The sequence below is a fragment of the Ischnura elegans genome, chromosome 10 (genome assembly GCF_921293095.1).
Source record: "Ischnura elegans chromosome 10, ioIscEleg1.1, whole genome shotgun sequence".
In the NCBI taxonomy this organism is placed as follows: domain Eukaryota; kingdom Metazoa; phylum Arthropoda; class Insecta; order Odonata; family Coenagrionidae; genus Ischnura; species Ischnura elegans.
This window is the reverse complement of record NC_060255.1, coordinates 69,324,380-69,348,360: the sequence shown is the minus strand read 5'-3', so window position 1 is coordinate 69,348,360 and position 23,981 is coordinate 69,324,380. Positions and strand designations below refer to the sequence as shown.

Sequence of the window (23,981 nt, the reverse complement as noted above, 5' to 3'; positions counted from 1 at the left end):
TAGGAAAGTATTGGGTACGGAAAGGCAAAAAAGAGATAGGAATACGGACAACAAAAAGTTATGATAGAAGAATTTATGGGATTTTGCGGGATTACGATTTGTAGAGGATTTAACATTACCTCTCTAATATTAAAGTGTCTTCTTTGCTAGAGGTTGAATCCGAAGATACCATGAGTTTTTCTTAGTTAATAATAATCCTGAGTCGAGGTTGCTAATTTAAGCCTATGTAAACGAACAGACCATCTTTTTGAGTGTCTGTTGATTCACATCAACGGGCAAAATTGCAATAAATGTGGGAAAGTGCAACTAACTTTTATTTCAATATGTTGAACTCATACTTATTTCGCCTGAATCGGTTGAACTTAGTCTTTTTGACTAAAAAGTCCGAAGTTACGCCAAGTTAAGTCATGTTAAGTTGTCAACTCAATAGTTACGCCAAGTTAAGTCAAGATAAGTTGTTGTGAACAGGGTTTATCTCTTTTTCGACCCTTCCTCCCCCCCCCCCCATACTCTCTCACAGGCTCCTCCTCTCCCTTCAGGGATGCCTCGTTTATTCATGTGCTACACATTTCTTTCTCCCCATACCCCTCCTCTCTCTTTCCATTTCATTTCGCGCGACGTCCACCCCGCGGCGCCACTACTGCGGAACTCTCAACCGACTTCTCTCTCTCGCTCTCCTGTTCGTTTTTTATTTCTTTTTCTGCGCCTACCCCCGCCTCCTTGGCAGTTCCCACCCCCAACCTCCCCCGCCTCCTCTAATTTCTCCACCCCCACACATCCCCGGCCTGAACACTCGAGTGACGCCGTGGAATCCTGGGAACTCGGCGCGATGAGCAAATGTACTCAGCCCCCCACGCGATACCCTGAACCCTTTTTTTTCTCCCCATCTCCCCTTTAGGTCCTTTAACACCTCCCCCCCCCCACTCTCCTCCCTCTCTAACCACTTCCCATATCTTCTCTTTTCAGAATCTTCCTTCCTCCCCCCACACGCGGCGTATAAAAGTATGCCGATGCATCGGAAACCGATATTTTTAAAATATGCCGATAAATCGATGTATCGATCAAAAAATATTCCGATCTACATACATATATATATATATATTCACCGATTCGTTATCTATTCCCATCGCAGTTTAACGTACGTCCATCCCTTTTTTACGAGCGATTGCGTTCTGCTTGTGTCTTATAGGTGGTATCTCTCGTAAATCTTCGATTAGTCCCCCCCTGAAGTTGTGTAGCAAAGTAAAGCTAAGTCATCGATGAAAAATTTGTGTAAAAGAATAGATACATGATGATTTTTGGATAGTTAATTAAAGTAACCATGGCAAAAACTTAAAATGGAAACACTCTCCAGTGTTTTGTGAAAATCATTCATCATCATGGTGTCCCAATCATGATCCCATCATGATTATCATGGTGTCCCAATATCCTCCGTTTTATTCGATGGAATTACATTCTGAAAATAGTATATTTAGGAGTTAGTTATCCCTATCGGGTACCAGTACATGCGTACCACAACATTTCGTCATATCTTTGCTAAGAATTTTTCTTCTGAATCTGAAGAGAATTTTCGATTTATCGTATCTGAAAATATTTCCGTAAGTTTACCCGAAAAGTATACTGAGAATAGCAGTGTATCGATCACCATCATTAGTCAACAATCCTAAGATGGGTTGACGAAGCTCTCCATTTCTCTCTTCTATCCCCTAACCTTTTTATAGCGACGTATCTCTTCTCTTAGTGAATCGATATCGGAGTGATATGCTGAAAGTAGCGGTATGCCGATATCGGAGTATTATACCTGAAGTAGCGGGATATCGATGTGTGTATCGCACATCCCTCCTCTCCAAACTGCTCCGTTATTCGTTCCCATCCCTGTTCACGTGCAATACCCTGAATCCTTTCCCCCCTCCTTCGGGAGCATCCCCTCGCCCCTTGACACCTCCATCCAACTCCACCGACCACTTCGCGTCTTTCCATTCTGAAACTCTTTCCCCCACCCATCCTGCAAACATTCCCCACCCATTATGTACATATTTTCTCGCCCCCATTCCTTCGGATCTCTTCTCCACTTCACTCCATCTCTCGGCCAGAAAAAAAACCAGTCCAATTCTCTCCGACTTCGCTCCAACCAACCATTCTCTTTAACAAAAAAATGTCTTCCTGTCGCGTGCATTAAGGACGGTCTATGAAAAAAAATTAGCGGAAAATGAACTTTATTTATTTTTTTAAAGGCCTGGCATTTTATGGCCCGTTTATATAAAAAATTAGTAACAAATTTTAGTGAAGTACTTCACGAAAAATTAGCTTCACAGCTTTAGGACTCAATTGAAATAAAAGTGTGCGGCAGTTTGGCTAGGTTTTTAGGTCTGCGGAAGAGAAATAGATATTGTGGTGTATACCTTAATTGTTTTGCATAAACAGGGAGGGTGGAGAATCAGCTGCAAAGTCCGGTTCTCAGAAATCTTAAGCATTAAATAAATCTTAGGGAGCAGCTGAGGCCAGTGTATAGCAAGAATTAGCTATCAAAGCAGTGAAGATCATTTTTCGTCAAGTTTCAAGTATAAATGTTGAAAACTGGACTTGGGTGTTCCATGAGGTTAATTTAGCGGACCTCAGTGGCGGCGGGAATAAGTTCTCCCCTATTATGCCGAAGTTCGCGGGTTCGAATCCCGTCTGGATAGGTTGCACCTATCCAGAACATGGATTTGTGTGATATTCTACTCAGTGGCGTAACTAGAGATATGCTTTGGGGGGAATGAGGGGATTAGTGGGGTTAATTCCCCCCCAGGAAACCCTTTGGGGGGGGGATACATCACCTCATCCCCCCCATAGTTATACCAATGATTCTACTGACAATTGTTGTAACCTCCGTTATAAAGGCCTCATTGTGCTGGTTTCGGGGATAATGGAGATAGATGCTTAACCCTTAACCAGTGACGTGAAATATTTGATACAATAACAGTGACGCGCGGTCTGGGAGATCGCAATAAAACAAAAGTTCGTAAAACGTTCCAAAGTCATTTCTATTGCTTAGTTTACTGTTTCTTTGACTCCTCAACTGTTATAAAACTTATATTTAATATTATGCATTCCAAATACGAACCAACTTTTTCAATAAAAATTGAAACTGGATTGAAAAAAACTGATATCAAAAACACTTAAGTTATTATTTTAATTATGGTAATTTTTTAAATTAAGTGCTTAATTATCCACGTTATGCAAGTAGAAATGCTTCCTTATAAATTGTTAATTATTATTATTATTATTATCCTTGAAAAATCACTAGGAATTTTTTTAACAACTTTTTGAATCATTTCCACCAGCATTACGTCTATTGGATTTCCAATTTAGTGACGTGAGGTCTCACAGACCGCTACTCAAATTCAGTTGAAAATTTTCAGAAATAAATAATAAGAACGTTAAATTTTAAGAGTGCTATGTCCTTAATATATAAAATTAAGACGCTCATGAGGATTATAGATATTTTGATACAGCAATTTTGAAAATATTCATTATGTTAGAAACGCAGCGGTCTCTCAGACCGCACGTCACCGGTCAAGGGTTAAGGTAATGATGCTTAAAGTAATGCTTAAGATTTCTATGAATATGCCTTCACAGATGGTTCATCCAACTCGCCCTTCTCCCCTTGTCCACTTCGGTCAGGGAAATAGCAGGGCAGCTTTTACATCCTTCTCTCTTATCATCCTTCCCCTAAGGTGGTCTCTCGTCTCTCCCGCAATCCATTGCTGGCGCTTCTGTCCTCCTCTTCTCATCTCCATCCTCACTCACCTCCAAAACAACGGGTTTTCGTATCTCTTTACCTCCCCGAGCTCAGGAAGAGAACTAACAACACCTTTTCCTTTCCTCTTCTTCTCCAGTTCGTTTTTGTCCTGCCCTCCTATTCCCACATGAGCCCGGCACATAAAGGGGTTGCTCGCCGTATCTTTTTCACCGTCTGTCCTCATGGCATCTCAGAACCAGTGCCATCAACCTCTCCTCGTTTTATTCCCATTCTTTTTTCCTTATGTTTATGCTCTCCAATCCACTCGCTTGAACATTTATTTAATTATTTATTTGCATCAAATACAGAAACAGTTATAAAGACCGTTTACATTGGATTTCTAAACGGAGGGTTAAATAATAAAGTTCCACAAGGAAACAACAACATAAAAAACACTCATTAAATAAGCTTCTATTAAGGAATTCAAATGGTTTTCCATTCGTCCAAATATCTCTCTTAATTTATAGCTTCTGTCGGACTAATCTCAACTCGTACTTTTGGACAGCGAGTGCGAAGTTCTATCATAGCTTTATTGTCTTCGTAGTCGCTGTCCACCCGTACAAGTCGAGCATAATAGTCGACTGCTCTGGCAACCAACTTGGACAGGTGAACCAAGCTTTATTATACCGGTTTAGATCGGTTTTAATGGAGCATTTCCTGAATCACCCCGGTCTGTCCCGCTTCCCGAGTTGAACGTCTCTCTTTTGTTCACAATAAAGCACAAAAGGTTAACTTGACTTACTCTAACCCACACCTATGAGTGGAATATTTCACCAATCGCAGCCCAGGCATTTTCCATGTTACCGCCCGAATTGGACTTCCTTCTTCAAATAACCAGCATTTGGCCATTTTCTTATCAATATCGTCGCATTAAATTCTCCATTCGTATGTCGTTGCATCACATCAGGCTTAAAGCATAGAATGTTGATAAAACTTCACAGACCACCAACCATTCATTCATCTACCAGTCAACATGTATTCCACAGTTCGCGTGATCAGTGTTCACATTTTTGCTTGCATTCAGCGAACAACATTTATCAATTTGTTAATTCAAAAACGAGACAGAAAGCAGAATATTGCTGTTGATACGGTCTTTTCCTGGGTTCCGCTTACGTCCGCCTGTCATATCTTCTTTTCCATCTCTTCACAACTCGAGGGCAAAAATCGTTCTCTCACATATACATATATATGTGTATAAACATATATGTATTTATTTATTTATGTATTCATTTATCCATCTCTCCTCTTTCTCCTCCCCATTGCGTTTGTCCTGGCACAGCACATAAGAATAAATGCGATTTTTTCAAGTTCGGAAGTGTCATTTCACGCCCTTTCAATTATTCATGTTTTGTTTTCCGCTTCCACGGTATAAATCATTTCCTTAGAGATCCTTCTCCGTTCCGTTCATTCCCCAGCCCCCTTCCCCTTTCTCTCCTCCCCCATCTCGTTATTTTGCTTTTGTGTCGTCGTCATTATTTCGTCGAGAGCCTGCTTTGGGCCCGATCCCACCAGATCTAACCACCCCCACCCCTACTCGAACGTGTGTGTCTGTGCTTTGTTTTATTCTCTTTATTTTTTTATTATGTCCTACCCCGGGCATTCTGTCATTTTTCCAAGCCCGCCAAGCTTAGGACTGATACTACATTTCGCGTTTCGCGATATCTCTGGTCGTATTATTTGTTTTTTTTTCCAAGTCCGGGTCTTCCGATGGACGGCCATAAAATAAATAAGTGTGCGTATTTTTTCCTCTCGGCTTAACATCACTCCCGACTCGAGATGTAGAGAGAGTTATATATATATATATATATGTATATTTTTTGCGTCCGATTACTCTTTTTTTTGTTACCATTTTCGTGCTCTCGGTGCGACGTGCGGTGATCAGATTTTTGGTGTTTCTTTCGCAATATTTTTCTTTTCGTGCAGACACGTGCACAGACTAGGTTTTCGTACTTCTCTGTGTAAGTAGATATATCGGTGAAGGGTATTTCATATATATTTCTTTTTAAGTTCTTTTCGACGCATGACACTTTTCGAGTCTCCTCAGTGGCAACGTGGCCACATTCTCGCTCTTGGTAACGACAGCGTTTTGCCGTTTCCGTTCTCCGCTGCTTTCCCATTGTGGACTGTGATGAATTCGAGAGAAGTGAATATTAATGTAAAAAAAATTAATGATGAATCGTGTGTTTTTTTCTCCTTCGTTGTTTTTTATTAACTCGGTCTTTTCTTTTTTTCTCTCCCTCCCGACCCTTTCTGATCCTCTCATGCCATCTTCTCGCCTCTTCCACGGCCATCGCCAACCCTCGTCTCATCATCCTTGAATTCATCCATCGCCTCCTGCTTGGGCCCCCCTGCTTCGCCATCGCCAGGCCTCAACTCTGCGGAAGAGCGACATGTAAGTATCCCGATTTTTTTTATTTTCTCTCGCCTCCTGTGTATCTCTCTTCACTCCCCTGAAATAAGGTTTTGTTAATGGCGAATCATTGAAAGGTAATGTCGGTGATGTAACTTTATATAATGCGTGTAAAAACTCTTCTCGGGATACCGCGCGGGTAAGATTATATGAGAGCGCCGACGTTTCGGGTAACGACTCGCTACCCATTCTCACGTCTATTCGTGTAGCCGTGAGAATGGGTAGCGAGTCGGTACCCGAAACGTCGGCGCTATCATATAATCTTACCCGCGCGGTATCCCGAGAAGAGTTTTTACATGTTCTTCGCCGGGAAAGTGTAAAATTTTATATAATGCCTTGGAAGATATAAAAAAATGGTTTCTTTTTCAACACATAACCTGAGGGTATGTATTGAAAAACGGTCAAAGATGTGATAGAATTGTGAAGGGTATAATAGGTTTCCTTGTTGGTGAACTTCTCATTTTTCCCATCCAATCCGGGCTTTTTATCTCTATATCTTTATAATAATCTATAGCTTTACGTGGTAGAATGAGTAATCCCAGTTTTTCTCTGGAATATTGGTAATGCTGTTCATATTTAATGCCATAACATTAGCAAATGGTGGTAGCTTACCCCCTTCGTTTACTTAGAACCAAAATATTCTTTTAATAAATTTTTAATAAATCGGTGACTTGTGATTTTTCCATTTTTATTTTTCAATGATATCACAAAATAAGCAGTGATTCAATTTGAAGTTTGTTTTGGTTAGGTGAAGGTAGAGCTCACTCCAGGCTAATCCACAGGCGTGTGGATATCCCTTGGGCCACCTCACACTTCGAGGATTTTGTTTGGGGGGTGTGCAAAGGTTTCAATCGGGATTGTTGATCGGGACTTAGTGGAATTTTACATGTATTGGACAAAGATAAAAAAATTGAATTTTGTGGAAATTTTTGAAATACATAGATTGTATTCTAAGTTGTTTGGAGATTGCCTGGTTTATGAGGTGGTGCCGACGATGAACTCACTTTTCCTTTAGGTGAGAGTGCAATCATCTTCGTCTTTCTTTTAAAGGCCGAATTCATTTACCAACTGTTTTTATTATTTTTTTGCATAATCTATTTATTTTGCAATCAAATTTCAAGATTTCTCACTTTGAAAACTTGAAAATTATGCACTCAATCATAATCATCGTGGCAGATAAATATTTTTTCGTTAAAGTCGTCGTTAAAAGTTACACAATAAAATAATACGAAGTTTATATATTTCCTAATTTGAGCTGAAAATTTATACATTTGTCATGTTGCTTTGGTGCAGCATTGGGCTGTAATGGGTTAATAATAATAATAATTCACCGCCAAGAATCGGAACCTCCATCTCCTTCGCGTGGGATCCCAGTCCCTGGACCGCAGTCGCATCGCACGCATCTATGTGACTGAGAAGGGGGGCAGGATCCATCCCCCCTTTCCTCGCCAGACCGCTATCCCCTTGTTTTTCTCTCCTTGTGACGGCATATTGTCGCACCGCACCCCCCGCCCGCACCCGCGGAGCAGTCACCCCTACCGCGTCTTTCTGTGTCACCCTCACGACGGATCGATGCACGGAAGAGGAGCGGGAGGGCTTTTTTGTTTTTTTTTCAAGTGGAGGGGAGTTGGAATGGTGGGGGTGCAGAAAATGAAAAAAAAAAGTTTACAAACCCTTCGTCGAGGATACGTCTTCATCCCAGTGCATGGCCGTTGGAGCGTATTGAAATTTTGCTTCCAGCCCCGCAGATTTTCGGTCCAAACCGCATCCCGAATTTGAATTTTTTCCGTCCTTCTTTTTTCATATATCTCTCCCGTTCCCCTCCCATGGTTCTCCTTCGCGAGGAAGTTTGTTATCTCGTTGCCATGACAGGATTGTGAGGAGTATGTGTGTGGAAGAGATGTAAGCACTGAAGTCCTCTCTCTGTATGTGTGAAAAAAGCTGCACCCAGAAGGGTTGGATGAGTGATGGGTTCGCGCTTATTAGCCTGGTGATGTCAATTATTTCTTTCATATCGCGTTGTGCGTCCCTCCTGCCACCAGTTTTTCATGTCGACTTTCATTTATTTTCTCCGTTCCTTTTTTTCCGCTCGCATATTCGTGCACGTCCGCTTTTCGTCGTGTTTAAAGGATGTCTTGTCTGTGTGTTCCTCCTCGTCTGCTCAAAAGTGAGTGGGTGGGTGAAGAGGAATGCATGTTCCTCCGATCGAAAAAATAGTGCCGTTCGGTAATCGATGTGTCGGACATGGTTCGGGTGGGGAAGGGGAAATATTTGATTCGTTCGCGATGGAAGTGGGCACTCCATGGAAACCAATCTTTTTAAGTGTCCGTTCCGAACTTGTCTTTTTTCCCTGCTTGCGTTTGAGTTTTCCTTCGCGTATCTCTTTTGATTCTTCAATCCAACCTCCTGATTGTAGGAAACATTTACCAAGTGCTGCATGAACGTAGAGGTAGCAGAGAAAATGGCGAAAGAAGGAATTAAATATTTGTGTAAAATGGGGATGAATTGGCATTATTATAATATCATAGAATGGATGGGGGACTTATCTTTTTATCGGAGATGCATATGGCACGAATGATAACGCTACTAGAGATTAGTTAGGGCATTAAAAATTTTATATTGTCTGACCTGACTCCTTTGTCAATGTTTTGTACGTTTTCGATGTTAAATAAAATTAAATTTGTCGAAATCATATGTAAGTAACCAAGTTTTTCGCTGTTGAAAAATATTTTTTTCCGTTCTTCCCCTCGCACATGAAATGAAAAGGTTGCGGATTTGCCAGTGAAGGAATTCGAGCATTGACGTAAATTAAGGAGTGAAGCACTTGTACGAGTTGTTAAAAGCTGTGAAACGGCAGCAATAAGTAGGGCCCTCATAGTTACTTATATCTATAATGTTTTCCTAGATTATCATCATCGTAAGTCAACGATCATAAGATTTATTAGATATAGCCCACAATTTCGCTCTCTCTTATCTGCTAGCTTTATCATATTTCTTATCTTGTACCTCCTTAATAATTTTTCCAATTAATTCATTCGGGGCATTCATAATTGGTCCCGTCTTCTTCATAAGGTTTTTAGAAAACTAACCTTTTCTCCCACTCTACTTAGCACTTCTTCATTACTTATTTGATCGTTCCATTTTATCTTTATCATTCCTCGGTAGACATTTCGAATGTTTCTTTCTTGACTTCTCCGCAGCTGTCAACATCAAAGTCTCGCTGCTCTAGAGAAGCATTCTCCACATTTAGCATCTTATGAATTGTTTCCTTTGTAACTCGAAAACCCAATTTTTTTCTTAATTCTTTCACGATAGTCATTATCGCTGGTTAGACAGTTCATTTTTGCTGTGGTAAAACTTGTCTTAAAGCTTAAATCTTAATGGCTTGTCAACAAATCTTTTTTCAATTTTACCGAAGAAAATAAATTATTACAATTGCAAATGATTGTCCTTGTTGTACTAAATGAAACGAAATTACCCCCCTGAGAATCGCTGTCTTCGTTTTACGTGGCGAAATTTAAACTTCCTGTATGTTAGAAGCAATACCTCTTTTGGTAATGTGGTGCCGGCTCTGAGTTCTGAAAGTTTTGGTTAGTCAAATAATTTGACTTTTTTTGCTTGGTGTAACTACCGCGAGGGAAACATGTGCACTTTCTTTCACAAATATTTTCTCCTTGAAAAGTGTTTCAACAGTTCATGATTGGTGTGGGATATTTCGTGAGGGTTTTATTCCGTGTATTCCGTCCCTTGAGGTTGATTTTTCTCTGATGTCACTAGAAATGTCAGTGTTCATCGCCGTTCGCATTTCTCTTGAGCTCATGTTTGCTTTCTGTCTCCATCCATAGTTCCTCATCGCTTTCGTTCTCTTATTTCGTTTTGATTCGTGTATCATTTACCCTCTTTGAGCAGTAACGTTATTTGGTTTGCATTAACTCGAGTCAACAGCGTATTGCATCAAAGAGGGCCTCTCCGCAGGTCGAGGAAAAACGTAAATATTTAATTTAAGACTTGAGATTTTTCTTCTTATCCGTTCAATTCCTTTCCGCCGTTAAAATAAAACGGGATTCATCAGTTTCTGATGAAAATCGGGTTTAGTTGACTCAGCTTCTACTGATAGGAATGTCTCGTCGTTTTTTCAAAAGAATTTATATTGCCACTGATGTTTAACTTCAGAACCATTTTTCGATTCGTTCTTGTAGCCGTGGTTAAATGATTATTTTTAAATTGTCAAATTGCATCGTTATCACATGCTGAAAAGATACCTTCTTAGGACTTCATTTACTTTAAAATATATTGATTCAAAATATCTGTTGGTAATGTTTATGTACATCACTCTGGATCAAGTCCAATTTTACGGTCAATCTTGGAAGTCATAATGTAAGGTTTGTAAATGGCTCGGCAACCCCGGGTTGGCTGGCCTGGTCCTCAATGAAATGTCATGCGGCCAACGTAAAGGTCATTTCTTAGTTATTTTCAGTATAGTTAATTTGTTTATATCAGGATATTATTGCTTAGATTTTGGTTAGATATTTATTAGCGAAGGTATCCCATAAAAGTTGGCTATTTATGTGTGTGCCTCGTGCAGCTATAATAATTTGAATGTGGGGCTCACAGCGCCGAAAATGTTGAAAATTATACTACTCGACGATTGAAAAGAGTTCCAACCCAAAATGCTTCGCGTTTGATCCATTAATTTTCGTTTCCAATGAAATCTCTGTGCACCGTATCAAAATCGTGTTCGTGAGTACCGATTTTGGATAATAAATGTACCACCTAGTGACGACTCGAGAAAATCCTGCAGCTTTAAGTACAGATGTTAATTATTTCAGGAAAATATGGATGGAGACATTCTGGGAAAAGTTTTCAACTCCGATAAAATCTGCTCCCTGTTGCTCAGACCTTTTACTTGACTTTCGGCTTTGGCCTTAGAGCGAATTCCAATGAATTTCACGCGATGAAAAACTTGAATTTTATCGCCTGTGAGGTATGGATGGAATTCCATGTTTCCAGGTAAGAAAATCGATTTATTATTTCCCCTTCATTATTATCGGAATCTTGCTCCGGGTCGTTGGGCCATTAAATTTCACTTAAATCTTTGATTTCGCAAAAGATAGCGCCTAAGTTTGTTGCTGCAGTTTAATGTGGATGCCGAGTGATTCAATCTTCGCGATCCGGTATGATTAAATATAAAGAAACGAAAATATTGTTGATGTGTCTTTTGTGAGGAAGAAATTAATGCCTTATTATTGTGTGTATTAGTGCCTTATTAGTGTGTTTGTGTCTTATTTTCTTTAAGTTTCAGTTGCTCATCCGTCACCCTAAGAAGGTGAAATTTCGATAACTGGACTTAGCTTGGCGTGGCGCATATTTGGCGTGTTTATAGGGAGGAATATTTTTCTCTCTTCGTCGTTTATAATTGAGGAGATCAATCGTTAATGTATTATTCGAGGTGTAGTGGAACCATTCCGTTATGAAAGAAAGAGACTCGAGAAAATCCTATTTTAGAAAATATTTATGGTTAAATTTGGTGTAACATCTCTTATCTATAGTGGAATTATCATTTCGCCTTCATTTCCAACCCAGAATAATTTCTATCGACATTTTTTCAATGCATAAATGTTCCTCAACCTGAAGTTATTAATCTTTTTGAGTAAACTTGCATAAGTCAATATTTTGCGATAACATTATGGCGTTCGCCTTTAAGGCGTTTTCATGGTTGCTCATTGGTAATTTGGTCTGTGGTTGCATTCTCAGTTTAATTATTTTTTAACTTGTGGAAAAATTGACTTGTTCCAAAGGCGTTGATTATCGTCATACCCGCTCACAATACCTTTCGGTTCGACTCCATGTGAAGTGGCTCCGAGACTGGGTATTTCATGCTAGGTCTGGCAACCCTTGCCAGCTCTCAGGGGCATTAAAAGACTGAGCGAGGCTTTAAGATATGCATGGTGGAACAAAAAAGGCATTCACGGGTGCAGTTGGCCCGTTTTCTTTATATTCGGTGCGCAAATATATCGACACGATGGTTGGTGCGATGGAAAGACGTGGTAGCGAGTGGGAATGAGAATAAAAAGCTGATATTTTTTATTATTTCTCCGATCCGCTGCATTTTTATCGTGTGATCCGTCCCTCGTTAAGCTACCTCTTTAGAAGCAGGAGGCAGAGAAGCAAAATAATTGATTTCAGCGGTGAATTAAATGGGTGCAGTGAGTAATCGAACAAAGGGAGAATAATTTCTTTGCCAAGAAAGGGTTTCAGAAACGATGTATAACTTTTTCTTCGCCCGTAGCGAAGTTGAAAAAATGGAGGAAGTGAAGCAAAATAATTGATTTCAGTATTGAAGTAAAGGGGTGCAGTGGCTAATGGAATGAAGGGTGAATAATTTCTTTGTCAAGAAACGGTGTATAACTTTTTCTTCGCTCTCATTGAAGCTGGAAAAAAATTAGTCTCAATTTTTTCAGTCTATATCGTGGTTGGCTTTTCCTTATCTTCTGGTGAACCATGTTCTCGAAAAAAAGAGCATGATTTTCGTTGGTGTTTCCTCGAGTCTGTGATGTTTGAACGTTCTTTCCAAAAGTGGTGGACGTAGGGGTGGAATATTGGGACAAAAGGAAAGGCTCCGAAGGTTATTGAGCGAGAAAAATGAATGTGGCGAACTTTTCTTGTCCCCTTTAGATTTTTGCTCCCCGGTTAAATGATTTGAGTAATTTATGAGAAGGACCAATAGCGTGACGGCGGGCGTAATTAATTTTTCCTGCCCGCTGCTGTGCTTATGCATTATTAAGGCAAATGAAGCGTTTATTTTTTTACCCCGTCTGTTACGCTCCGTTTGAATTCAGGGTGTGCCTTCCGTCGCCCGTTGTTTTAATCGTAATCAATTGTTGTTCTAGAGAAGAGTCCGGAAATGGATTTTTTTTTATACGTCTAATGAATGTGTCGTGATTTGTAATAGCTGATTTTTTTCCACCCATTGGATATACACTAAAGACTCTGACAACTGCCCATTTCCATATTCGATTGATATAATTTACGTCTGCTTCAAGCATTACGACGTGGTTTTGAGGTAATGATGATAATAAATTTCCGATTAAAAATAATGATAATAGGTTTCCGAATCCGGTCACTCTTGCCAAAGATTTTCTTTGACCACGGAAGTTATAAGGAAGTTAAGGTGATGTCCATTACCGTCTGTAATTAAATACTGATTCACTCATGTGAGAATTGTTTTCTGCTTCATTTCACATTGTTATTTTTGATCCTTTTTATGATATTTCTGAAGGAGTCTTTTTTATGTAAAACGAGGAAACTTCGTGAAAACCTATTATTTTTTTGTGGCTTAAATATGTACTTTTCCCTCTTTTCAATAATGAGTGTACGATTATTAGATTTGCTGCTCTTTGTTGGTTAAATTCCTTTGTAGTATTTTTCCTAAAAGACACGCTTAGGTCTATCATCCGTGGTCCAAAAATATTTGTCATTAATGGGAACCGATTGATTTACCGGTAATGAAAATAATGCAAGGATGATATTTTCCCCTCTTACCATTATAGATGGTGCTGCTACCTGAGCTCGGTAAAAATATTTTTTTGTCGCGCTATGGACCCCTTACTCGTTTTTTGTCCGATAGAAATTATGGATGGATCTGTAGTTGTTGACTTATAATTTGTGCATGTGTTTTGCATTTTTCATTCTTTCGCAGTGCGCTACTTTATCCCAATTATTAGAAAAGCTTTTTGTTAACGGAATAAAGATAACACTAATATTTCAAAGAGCCTCTTTTCCTCTTGTTGTCAGTCCGATATTGTGCAACGAATATTTTGGAAACGTGCGACATGCAAACTACTGAGTTGAGCTTTGAAAGCGGTATCGTGGGATATGATTTAAAAGGCTCGGTACTCAATACCTTACATAAGGCTAAATAAGAGTTTAAATCCACGAAATGGAATGCGTGAAGAAGTGGCATATATTCAGTGGTATCAATTTTATTTCTAGATCTTGTTTGGATTAATAAGTCGGTTCACCAACCATTGTGTAGCCATTGGCATATTTTTATATGATTGCGAATTATTTTTTTAATATTGCTGTAAAGTTTCGGGTTCCTGCCTTGGTTAACATAATTTTATAAATTTGTCCCCTTTTTTTATGTCAGCCCACTATCGACGTTTCAGTGAAATATTTCTCCATCGTCATATGGGCTAATTTTTACTTAACTTGAGAGTATTACATTCATGAGTTATGTATGGAAGATATGCAAAGATAAAAAAATTATTTGAAAAGTCATTGGTGACACTCAGTGCCTTTTCATACTCAAAATTAAAGTCAAAGTTCTAAATAAGGGATCCGCAAAGAAGTGGCTTATTTCAGTGGTATCAATCTTATCTCTAAATCTTATCCGAGTAAAAATAATTCAGTCCAATATCTTCCATCCAAACCCTTCCCTCTGGGAGTAGCGCCAATAAATTCGCACTTCCCCCGCAAGGAGTCTCTCTCTTCTCTCCAATTTCCCGTAATGAAGGCGGGCGCGAGCAGTGTGGAGGTGTACATCGGCTGAAGGGAGCGGTCTGGCGCCTAGGAAATCATTCCGTCGCCTAGTCACGTTTACTCGTCAACGACCACGACGACGTTAGGAGGTACTTCCAGATCTCCCGCCACGCGGCGCTACTTACTCCCTCCCTCCTCCAGGACGGGAGTGGTGTGCGTGGGAGGCTTTGCGTAAGTAGGGAGGGGGGGAAAAAACTAGTGAAGCCTTAATTTTATCCCCCCACACTCCATCGCACCTGCCGCCTTGCCAACGCGTTCACCTATTACCCCCTTCTCCCAACCTCTCCCTCAATTTCCTCCTCAGAGCCCACCCCTCCTACTTCCATCTCCACCTCCCCTTAAACCTAATCTCTCTCCACATCACGTCGGGTAATATGCTCCTGTTCTTTGGGGCGCAGTGTAAATGCAATTGGCGAGGTGGGAGAGATTCCGAGGAAAATGGAGGCGTGGGAGAGTTGGGGTGGGTCGGGAAAGCTCGCCGTGTGTATATACTTGTGTGTGTAAGGGTCTGGTGGAAATGGGGAACTGCTTCCCACACTCTTACTCTGCCTCACCCGAGACGAAATCCTTACTAAAACCCCCGTACTTTCCCCGCCCAAGCTTCTTTGTCGATTCAGCTCCCCTTCTCCGCGAGGGAACTTATACCTACCCACCACCACCGCCCCAACCGTTAGACCTCCCAACTCCTCTTCTCCCCCGTAACTTTGAAGACTTTCCTGCTGCTCCCCCATGCCCGGAGAAAATCCCTCTCCCTTCGCCCCCGTCCCCCGCCTTCGCCCGTTCCTTTTACTCCGTGTACCGCAAGGGCACGATCCGGGCCCCGCCTACTTCTTCCACCGCCCGGGTCGCTCCCCCGTCTCTCCCCGCTTCACGGCCCCCAAAGCTCCTCGCCTAACCTTCTCATTTGCATCAATTCTCTGGCTTATTAGCCACTTCCCCCCCGCCAGCTCCCCCTGTCTTATCGACTCTCTACCCTACTTGCCTTCCTCGGTTATCTTTCCCCCAGGCCCCTCTCGCCTCATAGCCTGCCTCCTTTTTCCCCCGTGCCCATTACCGCTCCTGAGTCGCCCTTCCCGAGACTGCAATCTAGTTTCTTCATCCACTGCCTCCTCCTCCTCCTCACCTCACCAATTGATCGTCCCATTTTTTTCCTAAGGTCCTTCCTCTCCCCCTCTTCTTTGCTGTTTGGCGGCGGGAGAGGTGATTCAATCTGAGTTTCTTGCGACAAATAACGATCTAACAGCGATAATGTATTCATCGTTTTCGTTCGTGGATTCGGGGCGGTTCGTTTTCCAGCGAAATGTAGGAACTCATCCTTCACATCTTGTTAATGCCTGTGAGGCTTTTATTCATCCCTTTGTTTTTCGAGTGCAAATGGAGCTCAAGCATTTGTTCTGTGTGGGCCGACGTTGCTGGCCTTCTTGAGATTATTTCATTCATTTGGTTATAACAATGTTATTTATTTATAGTACTAGTTTAGGTTGTCGTTTATTTTTTTCGATGGATTTCAACGCATTACTTCCGTTTAATTTGCATTTTTTAGTGAAGAAAATAAAAATATGGAGTTCTCTTCCTTTTTTGTTGAACTAATTATAGAATTTGTCCAATCTTTTACCTTTAAAATATTCTCTCCGCTCCTTATCAGTGCAATTAAGAGACATTTCTTAGCGTGAACAGGGATTTAAAACTTATTCTCTGGAAACTAAGGCTATGAGATTCACTTGAATCGGTTGAAGCTATTTGTAATGTATGTAGTTGAGTGTGTTGGAAAGGATTTCAGATTGACGCTATATAGTATTAACAGGTCAGATGGAAAAAATAAAACTTGTTATATTAATTGCCTAATAGATAGATGCGAGAATTCGCATATTTTATGGCTTTTAAAAGTTATGAATGTCTTTTGAAATACTTCGCATCCTATTATTTATAATTTAACCTCGTATATTTTATAGTTGTTTGTGATAACTCACTTTCGCGATAATATTTAAAATAAAGCTTTTACTTTTTATCGTGTTCAGATGATATTTTCTGTGATTTATCATACTGTCCTTATTTTTCCCTTCAAGGATAAATAAAAATGAAATGCGCTATACGGAATGCATATGAAAATTTGCGGAAAATAATATAAAATAATGGTTTTTCAAGCTCTTTTGAAGTAGTAACATGAGGGTTTCTGTGTTATAGGTATTTTTATTTCTCTTCGTTTCTCCGGAAATCGTGATTTATGTTTTCGCCTCTTGCTTTTTGTTTTCTCTCGTCGTGAGAAATTCTTTCCCCTGCTCGGTCTCGACGTGAGTTTTCTCCAGGGGGCGTAAGTGGCAAAAATACCGCTCGAGATTGAAGTGGACATGTTTCTCGAGGGGGAGTGGGGGAAATCAGGGGCGGAGAGAACCCTTACATCGAGTGTTTCCTGCGGAGATCCTTTCCCCGCCGTCAGCGCGTCTTATCCTTTTTCTTCCCTCCTTTTCATCGTCTCCCCCCCTTACCCCCGCCGGCCCTGACCCCCGGGCGTTTCCCTATCTCCGCGTTCGTTCCTCGCTCTTTCTCCTCGTCTTACAACTCCACCTTGATACTTCCCCGGCGGCGGTTTACCCTACCCCCAAGCAGCCTCTCCGACCTCCCTAACCGTGGGACTATTTCTCCGTATCCAATTAAGGAGCCTCTTTCCTCATTCGGTTGGGATCGGACTTCTTTTTGTGTACCCCCTTCTCATCTCTCGACTGCCTCTCAGAGAAGCTGCATCCTCTGTCTGCACCATTAACTCAAACTGCTCCGACCGAGAGTCCCAGCGTCTATCTATTTTCCCACACAGTATCTATCAATCTCCTCGGGATTTTGAAACGTTTAGTCCCGCTATATGTTTTCCTCTATCCTCCAGCTCCACCCATCTGGTCACGCTTCTTGGTATGGCTTTGATGATAAAACTGAGGAGTAGCCCAAAGTGTACCATCTCAAAGTCACCCGAGAGGGGGCACTTCAATGTGGTATTTTTCTCGTATAATTTAATCCTTTTGATATTCACTAGTACTAGGTTTCCCCAAAATATAAGTGGTAACTTGATGCTTAGCTTGTGGAGGTTCTCTATTTCAGGTATGAAAGCCTGTAAGTTTCTCCTTGTGATGAAATTCTAGTAATAAAAAGTAAATCATTTTAGAAGACCGCGCTGAAGTTAAATTTTTATTTTCCAAGAAAATTACCCAATTCCATCTTCAGTGTTTTCTCCTCTTATCCATTGAAATAAATTTGCCAATATAACTTTACCATATGTAGCGTTAAGAGGGAAATGTAGATCTTGTTATGAGTCCAGATCATGGCGAATTCTCTCCAGTATTTTCATTCTTTGTTTTGTAGTATCAGTTCTTCTTTCCCACCGACTTTCCTTTCTGGCAACTAACAAGTTCATTTTCGCTACCCTGCGACTCCAAAGAAGCAAAATTAGGAGCTTTCTATGTTCTTGTATTTTTAGAGACTTCTCTACCCTTCCCTTCATCTCCTTCAGTTTTCTGGGAAAGCATCATTCGCTAAAAAAAGAGAAATCTTCATCCTTGAATGATTATTTCTGTCGTCAAGAACCACCTGAGGAAAGTGTATCATTTTTCCATCAAGCGTATCATCTGTAGTTATGCATTAAATGCTGAATGTTGCTAATTATTGTAGTCTGCAGTAAATTATGAATCCCCAAAATTCACAATGGCCTACGTTTCATCAATGCGTTATGTTTATCCTGGAAGTTATGTATGTGCGTGCTATCAAATCTTAGGAGTGTTGTGGGTTGCCTGAATTTGTTCATAGCTCATTCAATCTACGCATACCTCGGTGATTGCTCGCGTTCAGAAAGCAGAATTCGGTTATTATTAAATTTACATTGATTCGCATTATTACCGGGCCCGTGCTGGGCCGCCGGGACACCGGAACGTAACCCGGTACCAGCCTGGAAATCTTTTGCGCCCTCCTGTTCCGAAACTGACAAGTTTTACAGTCAGAATATCAACATATTGAGCAGTTGACTTGATTTCAATAATGTATCACTTAGCAGAATAGTTAACACCGTCTTCAGTAAAAAAACAATAATTTAAATTAATGAAATTCATTATAGATCATTCCGGTTGTCCTCCCCATGCATAGTGCTGGCGCCCTCTGGCCGTGGCCGTCCTTCGCTAACTATTGTCGTCCTGGGCAATATTAATGTAAGGAAACGAGTGAGTGATAACAGAAAATATTGCGCTTAATTCGTTCTAGGCTCCCTTTTATTGACAAGAAAATGTATTCCGGATTATCGTACCAAAATTCATTTCTGTGTATTATACATTTGAAGACGAATACCAAAAGGTTTTGAATCCTCCTTTTGTCGTGTTATTCCATTCGGTTAGCTGCCCGCCGGGTGGTAAATTTACTCCAGACTCGTCAAAATGGGTCCGCTCTCAGTTGTGTTCCCTCTGAGTGGAGAGTAATCAAGCAGACGTGTGGAAGTGAGAAATAAGAAAACAAAGGAAGTGAGAGTGGCACCATCACACCTCTATCCCTCTCGCGAGCACCTCTGGAAACTTCATCGGGCCGACGCGACGATGGGAAGGAGAGGAATTGAAGGCATCACCTGACAAGCCGGTACCTCCTCACCAGTGCTTCCACCCGAGTTTATTTTATACTTCCTTCGTGCCTTTCAAAGGTTTCCCTCGCTGTTTATACAAAATTTCCATCGAAATTTCGCCATCGTCTTGAAATTTTCAGGATATATGAGTAGACCCATTTCAATATTCGCCTTTCAATTTTTAAAAAATTACCTCAGTAACTTCTCTGGTGTTTTATTTTTATATTAGAGGTTTCGGCAAATATGGGCAAATGTCTTTTCTTAAACGCTGAAAATTTTAAGATGTTAAAATGTATTTTAAAAACAACGGAAGTTTTTAACGAGTAATTCGTTGTGAATAAAGAAACGAACTATAGGAAGTAGGTAATGCGTTTTCACAAGGACTATTGATTGCATTTTTAAACAGTCGATTTAAGATGTAATTAATTTTTGTTCCCGAAGAATCATACTTGAGTAATTTATCTAGGGCCTGTTCATTTACCAAGCTGAACGCATTCAACAGTTTCGAGTAAGAAATAGTGGAACATTATGATTACACTATTGAATAATTCGCAGAATTATTGAATAATAATTCGCCTTAGGTTGTTATTTTGTGTCGATCACTCACATTTTAGCGATGAGTGTTGAAAAGTGTGATATAATTATTGAACGGCGCAATACAATGTACAACGGCGATGTACAATTACTTTTATTAGCCCTTATAATGTGCCTTCGAAACTTGTGACGCAACAATTAAGAGAAGTGCCGGTGAAAAAAGTTGAATTCTTCGACTGTTGGAAGTGCTTAGCGGTGAGAGAGGCCCTTGTGCGAGTCTTCGTGGAAGTGAACATTAGACGCGCGCCTCCCCTCTTGGGCGGCCAAGGATTCCGAGTCGGGCAAGGATAGAATGTTGGCGCTTGGGTCGAGTGCGGCCGCGGGAGAGGTCAGTTCAGCGGTCTGAGAGGTGGTCAGCCGGAGTGAACGTCGTGTGTGTGTGCGGGAGCAGATCGCCGGGAGGGTGTGGGGTGAGATGAGGGGTCGGTTTGCCGCGACGGTACGGCTGCTCCACACCATGGTGACCCGGAAAGAGAGACTGTGGCGGGGATGGGAGGAAAGTTAGAGGAAGCCCTTCGGAGAGAGAGAGAGAGGGGGGGGGAGAGGGTGGAAGGAAGATTTTGAGCGTCGCTGGCGGAGGTTGAATGTGTGCGGCAAGGAGCGGGAAATGACCCAAGTCTCGGGTCCGAGAGTCGCTTCGCGTGAAAAAGGGGTGAGGCCGCTGTGGGGAATTCGAGAAAATCATATCGTGAGGACCCGTTTTGATAAAGTTTGCGCGCGGGATTTTCTAAGTTTTTATCCTCGCTGTCTGGAAAAGTTTCGAATCGGAAATGTTGTAGGGAAATATGGGGAATTTGAAGATTTGAATGGATCTCCTATTATAATAGATCGTAGGCTTTCCCAGCGAATACAATTGATAAAATATTTTCAGGTTTTGCATCGAGTAAGGCTATCTAATGTCTCTTTACCCGGTATCAAACCCGAGAAAACTTATTCAACAGATCTGCTATTGATGATCAAACTAAAATTTCAGTTTTTTTTTTATTTTAGCATTTTATTCTAGAATCAACTCCCTTGGTCAGTTTTTCACAGCTAAGAATCGGTTGGTAATAAAATTATTAAATTCATAATTGATAATGTTATGGCATAAAATAGATGCTCATTATACTTTTTGAAGTATTCTACTAGATAAGGTAGGATTGCATTGAGTATTTCGCGAAATACAACGTCCAGTCTTCCCTCCCAAATTGGTCTTCTGTTTTGAATTCACAATGAGACCTACTCCTTTTTATATATCCTATTTTCACTCTCCTTCTCCCCCCTAATCTATCATTCTTCCCTCTACGTACGTAGTACTTCATCGCTATGATTGGTGTACTGCAGCATTCCAGTTATCCATATAGCTTCTGCCCCCCTGAGGCTCTTCACCGAACCCTCTTCATCTGCGTTCTTACTTGTTCCTCGGTATTCATATGGGGATTTTGCCATTAACTTTTCCTTCTATTTTGTTTCCCACGTAAATTTTGTGTCTCATTATGGGGACAATCCGCCGTTTTTTCTTTGGGGTTCAGTGATCCAAAGCGTCCCTTCTCCTATTCTTCTATAAACCCCTCATTTCTCAACCTATCCGTTCATTTAATTTTAAATAAAAAACTTTGCAGATTCCATATGTAATTTTACTGACGACAAGTTTCGTTGCTGTGCGACATCATCAGGCTCAAATATAGGGTGGGTATTGCCTTACGTGCATGGAGTCATTAGGGGTAGCTAAGGTGGGGAAGCTAAGATATTATTGGTACTTAATTCATACAAAGTGCCAAATGGGAGGCACACAATAATAAAAAAATGGGAAGAAAACAATGTAACAAAATGGGTGGGGGATAAAGGTTGGCGTAGATCACCGTGAAGGGTGGGAAGTTATTTAGGAAGATGTGTTTGTCCTGAGTCAACAATGTCAGAAACTGGTGTTAGTAAAATCACATGTGAAATTTGCACTTTATTATTAAAAGGAAGCAATTTCACCAAGTCACCTGTCAAACCATTAATTTTCGTTCATTTAATCTTCAGCATTATTATCCAGTTCCAGGGCTCGAAGGTCTTTTTTTTTCTTGGCTTTAGCACTGTTTTAAACATCCCCTTCCAGATCAGTATTCACTCCATCCAAATCCTCTGTCATCGCCATAGCTCACGTTGAAGTTCCCTTTCTCATTCTCGTTATTCTATTATGAATTTCATAGATCTGCCGGAGTAAGCCGACTAAAATGGGATCAAATGACGTGCTTCCATTTACATTTTGTCTGCTAATTATTATATTATATAACGGTATTTATATAATTATTAACAGTATTTATATAAACGGAGCTATAGTATTATATCATAGCTCCGAATAAGTACCATCTACCCGAATGTTTACGGTGAGTTATTGGTCTATTGAAATCGTAATTTTCTACCACGGAATTTGATTAATGAGGAAGTTATTGAGTAACAATAAGGTGTGAGTTTCTTGTTTGTTGTGTGAGAAGGGGTAAAGCGGTCAGTCGAAGTTTTCGGATGCTCTGTTTGTAGCGCGACTTTGAATATGGCCTCGCCTTGTCCTGGAGAAGTTTGGCCACATTTCCGCGGCGACCTAATCGAGGAAACGTTTTTTTTTCTTCAACTTCCGCGCACATTAGGCTTCGGAGTTCCAAATCGTGCTGCAAACTGTTCTGTTGCGATTCGCCCATCTAATTGGAGTGCCTCTTTGCTGCTGTGTTTGCTTGGACGTGTCGTTAGAAGTCTTATATCTTCTTCCTTGAATATTTTCTTGTCAACTCCACTGTTCTCAAACTTTTACGACGCGGAATAATTGATATCTCTTCTATTTTTAGATATCCCCGTAGTCGTAATCCGTAGAAATTTCAAAATTCTTGCTCAAGGAATTGCTTACCATCTGTCTATAATAGGTGAAAAACTTTGATGGGAATCGATTATTAATTCGCTTGAATGAGCACAAATTTATAAAACTTAATCTTCTTCTACCCGCTTCATAATAGCCATTCATCTTGAAAAAAGTTTCTTTAGACGCTGTGATATTAGCGGTTCTACGTTTTTATTATGTATTTGCATAAAGGTTATGTTTCAGGACTCTTTTAGTGACCTACCTTGACTTATTAGTTTTGCGTGATAGGTTTCTTGTGCCATGAACTTAGTGCGGATAAAATTTAACATGAGCGCGAATTTAAAAACTAATGGGTTACGAATAATGGAATATGCATGAATCGAATCGATGCTTGTCGATTCTACTCAATATTTTCCTTGAATATTGTTATCATCGGTTTTCGGTGGTCGTTGCATGTTTTCGATTTTCATCGATCTTGTGACTTGGTTTTTTGAATATCGTCGATTGCCGTAATATTTCATTAGCTCTCGATCATTATCTTCCCCCAGTGAAATGTAAACGCCACTAAACGAAACAATGTCTTGGCTTCTATTAAGGCCGTTTTACATGAGACTCTTAATTGCACAATCTGATGTGTGTACGAAGACGCAGTCAAAATTGCGTCATGTGAAGTGGTGAATTGCTAGAACGCACGGGAGAATGCATGGAAGTGGAATGATGAGGAAATAGCCCCCGTTATAATTTCGTTCGTGCATTCGCGCAATTGCACGCCAAAATAAGAAATTAATGTGGTTCTAACCTGCGCAATTTCATGCCCCGTGTAAAACGGCCTTTGGGGGGGGGGGGGGGGGAGGTACTGGCATTCAATTGTTTACTGGCCAGTGGGTTCCGCCATCGACATTTGGAAATCGATTCCTGCAATCGGCGCCGAAATGCACTCTCGATTAGTCTATGGCTCTAATTATCGTGAAAGGTTTCTACGAATCGAAACATGTGTCGTAGTTTCATACTTCACACTCCTTGACTGCTTAACACCCCCCTTACGCCCGCACCCTTGGAGGTGCAGCGGCTGAAGGAGTGGGCGTGGGGTGGTGGCGTGGAATTGGGAAGCGGGAGGCAGTGGTGCAATGGGAGATGGAGATGTGGAGTGAGAGATAGCGATAGAGAGAGAAGTAAGGATTGTGTGGGTGTGGAGGAGGGTGGACCATATACTCCTCCCCCTCCTCCTCCTCCTTTAACCACTCCA

At 40.8% G+C, this 23,981-nt stretch overlaps 1 protein-coding gene across 6 annotated transcripts in view; it reads left to right on the top strand.

The window, feature by feature from the left end:
• LOC124166372 (transducin-like enhancer protein 4) overlaps positions 1–23,981 on the top strand; it is a 531,827-nt gene that overhangs the window by 489,483 nt on the left and 18,363 nt on the right. For all 6 annotated transcript variants that reach the window (XM_046543868.1, XM_046543871.1, XM_046543867.1 and 3 more), the window contains one exon: positions 6,151–6,176. In XM_046543868.1, coding sequence (XP_046399824.1) covers positions 6,151–6,176 — 26 coding nt within the window. The remainder of the gene's footprint in view (positions 1–6,150; positions 6,177–23,981) is intronic.